The sequence below is a fragment of the Charadrius vociferus genome, unplaced genomic scaffold (genome assembly GCF_000708025.1).
Source record: "Charadrius vociferus isolate BGI_N301 unplaced genomic scaffold, ASM70802v2 scaffold277, whole genome shotgun sequence".
Taxonomy (NCBI): Eukaryota; Metazoa; Chordata; class Aves; order Charadriiformes; family Charadriidae; genus Charadrius; species Charadrius vociferus.
Window position 1 is genome coordinate 174,724 of NW_009649183.1, and position 2,251 is coordinate 176,974.

Genomic DNA, 2,251 nt, shown 5'->3' on the forward strand with positions numbered 1-2,251 from the left:
ACTAGTGAAAGATTCTATCCTCTCTACTTCTTGGGCCAACACTAATGTCTTTTTTTGAAGTTTGACCTTCAACAAAGTCTTTGTTGTGGGGGAAAGAGCTGTCAGGGCTGCTCTGACCACCCTCACAGCCACTCACCTCTTTTCTCTTCACCCCTTTTGTGCTGTTTTCAGCCAGAGCTTGTGGTGACCAATAACCTGCTGGACTTGCCTCCACCATCCCCTCCAAAACCCAAAACGATCGTCCTCCCACCCAACTGGAAAACAGCCCGAGATCCAGAGGGGAAGATCTACTACTACCACGTGGTGACAAGGTGAGCGTGATAACGAAGTGAACGTGATGGTTCCTTCGGGGCTGGAGTTTGATGGCTCAAGTGAAGGAATTGGGTGGAAGAGAAATGGATATTCCACCCTCGGTGTCTCGTTAGGCACCGCAAAGCCCCGTACTCAGCGGGGTGCTGCTCGTTAGCCAGGTGGGTGGGAGGCTGAGATTGCTCAAAACCTTTCCTTCACCCCCATAAATGTGGCCCGGGAATAGAGCCCCATTTTCTGCGAGCAGAAGCGTGATGATGGCAAACGATTTCCTCGCAAACGATGACTTCAGCTGTGCGTGGAGTTGTAATCCGGTGTGATAACGTGGTGATGAGGAGCTCTACTTCTGACATCTCACCGCAAGAAAAAAATCCCATCAAAGCAACATCTTTCTCCTCAGCTTCTCGGTTGAGTGGAATTTAGTTCTTTTGACATCATCTTTGGTTCCCAACACTCTGCCGGAACACGCCGTGCCCCACGTGGTGCTGAAATGGCACCAGGGTTACCAGGTAGAGAGAGACCTTGTCTGCTCCTCGTGCTCTGAGGCACCCGTGCGGCTCTGGCAGAGGTTCCAGGCAAATAACCCCCATCTCTGGAGGCTTTGACGCGTGTGCGAGTGTTGTGGTGGTTATGCCACATGAACAGGAGGTCTTTGGTGGCTCAGGGATCAGCCGTGACCCGTGGCATGTGGCGTCAAAGGGTTTGTTTCCTCACCTTCATTTTTTCCATCTTTACGCCTCCGCTCTGTTCTGGAGCGAGAAATAGTTTCCCAGTGTTTTCCCCAATGCGATCAGTTTTGGAAGGTACCAGGTGTTTGGATCAATACCTGTGAACTTATCTAAAATGAGTATTAGGAATTTTAGACTTCTGGAAAGGATTTTTTTTGAATTTCAAACTCCGTGGGAGGTCTGTATGGAGATCCACCTCTCTAAGGAGTTAATCCTGAGTATTTTCCTGCGTGTCCTGACTGTCTTCGTGTCAGTTATTGTTACTTGCACACGTTTCCGTGCGTCAGTTGAGCTTTTCGGTCTCTCGTTTGGACTCCTTCCTGCTACCTTGCGTATCGAGGGGTGCACCGACAGCAGAACGGGAGACCTTCAAACCCCAGGAAGAAAAAGCAAACAGTCGAGCAGGAATTTGTGATTTGGGCCGCAGCGTGGAAGCCTTGCGACGAGATGAGGAGACCCAACTGAGCCTTCCCCCCTTGGCGAGGAATGCCTCCTCCGTGCGTCTTCTGCAGCTCCACGAGAATCCGCTAATTGGATATAATTGATCTTGAACTTTTTCAAGGAACGCATGCTGGAAGATTTCTTTCGGTCCTTCTTTTAACTATCCATCTACTGAGGAGGCCAGTAGAGGAAAGGAAATCTTCCTTGGTGATGTGCTTTCTTATTTTAATATTTCATTCTAATTACCAATTAAATTAATAGCGGTCCGAGGTCAGGGGTATTCGGCAGCATCTGGAGAATTAAGTAGCGTGATGAAGCACGTGGGGGCTCGTTGAAATAAGACTCTCAAGCTTCTCCCCAGCATGTGCTGAAAAGTAAAAAGCCCTGAAGTGGGACAGGGTTTCTGGTGCAGGTCAGAAACCTCGAGAAGCTCAAACCAGTGTCGTTTTTGGACCAGTGTCCAAACCTCCTTTTTGGAGGCTTTCAGGATCTCTTTGTATTTGCCTGAAGAGTGCCCATCCTGACTTCACGCGGTCGAGAGATGGAAAATAGTTGCCGCGTTAGCTCACCTCCAAACCTAACGAGGTCTGGAGATCGGTCCTTTGCATCCCTCTTGTTTATGTGAGTGAGTCCTCTCACCTGATGGAGAATCCCGTACTCACCCTAGTCCTGCAGAGAGAGAGGTCTGTCCTGCTGGCCCCCGTTTCTCCTGGTTGTCTTCCTCCCCTGGTCTGTGGTTTTCCACCGTCCTGTGTTCGCCCTCGGATGCCGAC

The 2,251-nt window shown here is 50.0% G+C and overlaps 1 protein-coding gene across 1 annotated transcript in view; it reads left to right on the forward strand.

The window, feature by feature from the left end:
• The window catches only part of SETD2 (SET domain containing 2), an 82,532-nt gene that overhangs the window by 64,958 nt on the left and 15,323 nt on the right, over positions 1-2,251 (forward strand). Inside the window, exon 18 of the mRNA XM_009888677.1 lies at positions 172-311. Coding sequence (XP_009886979.1) covers positions 172-311 — 140 coding nt within the window. The remainder of the gene's footprint in view (positions 1-171; positions 312-2,251) is intronic.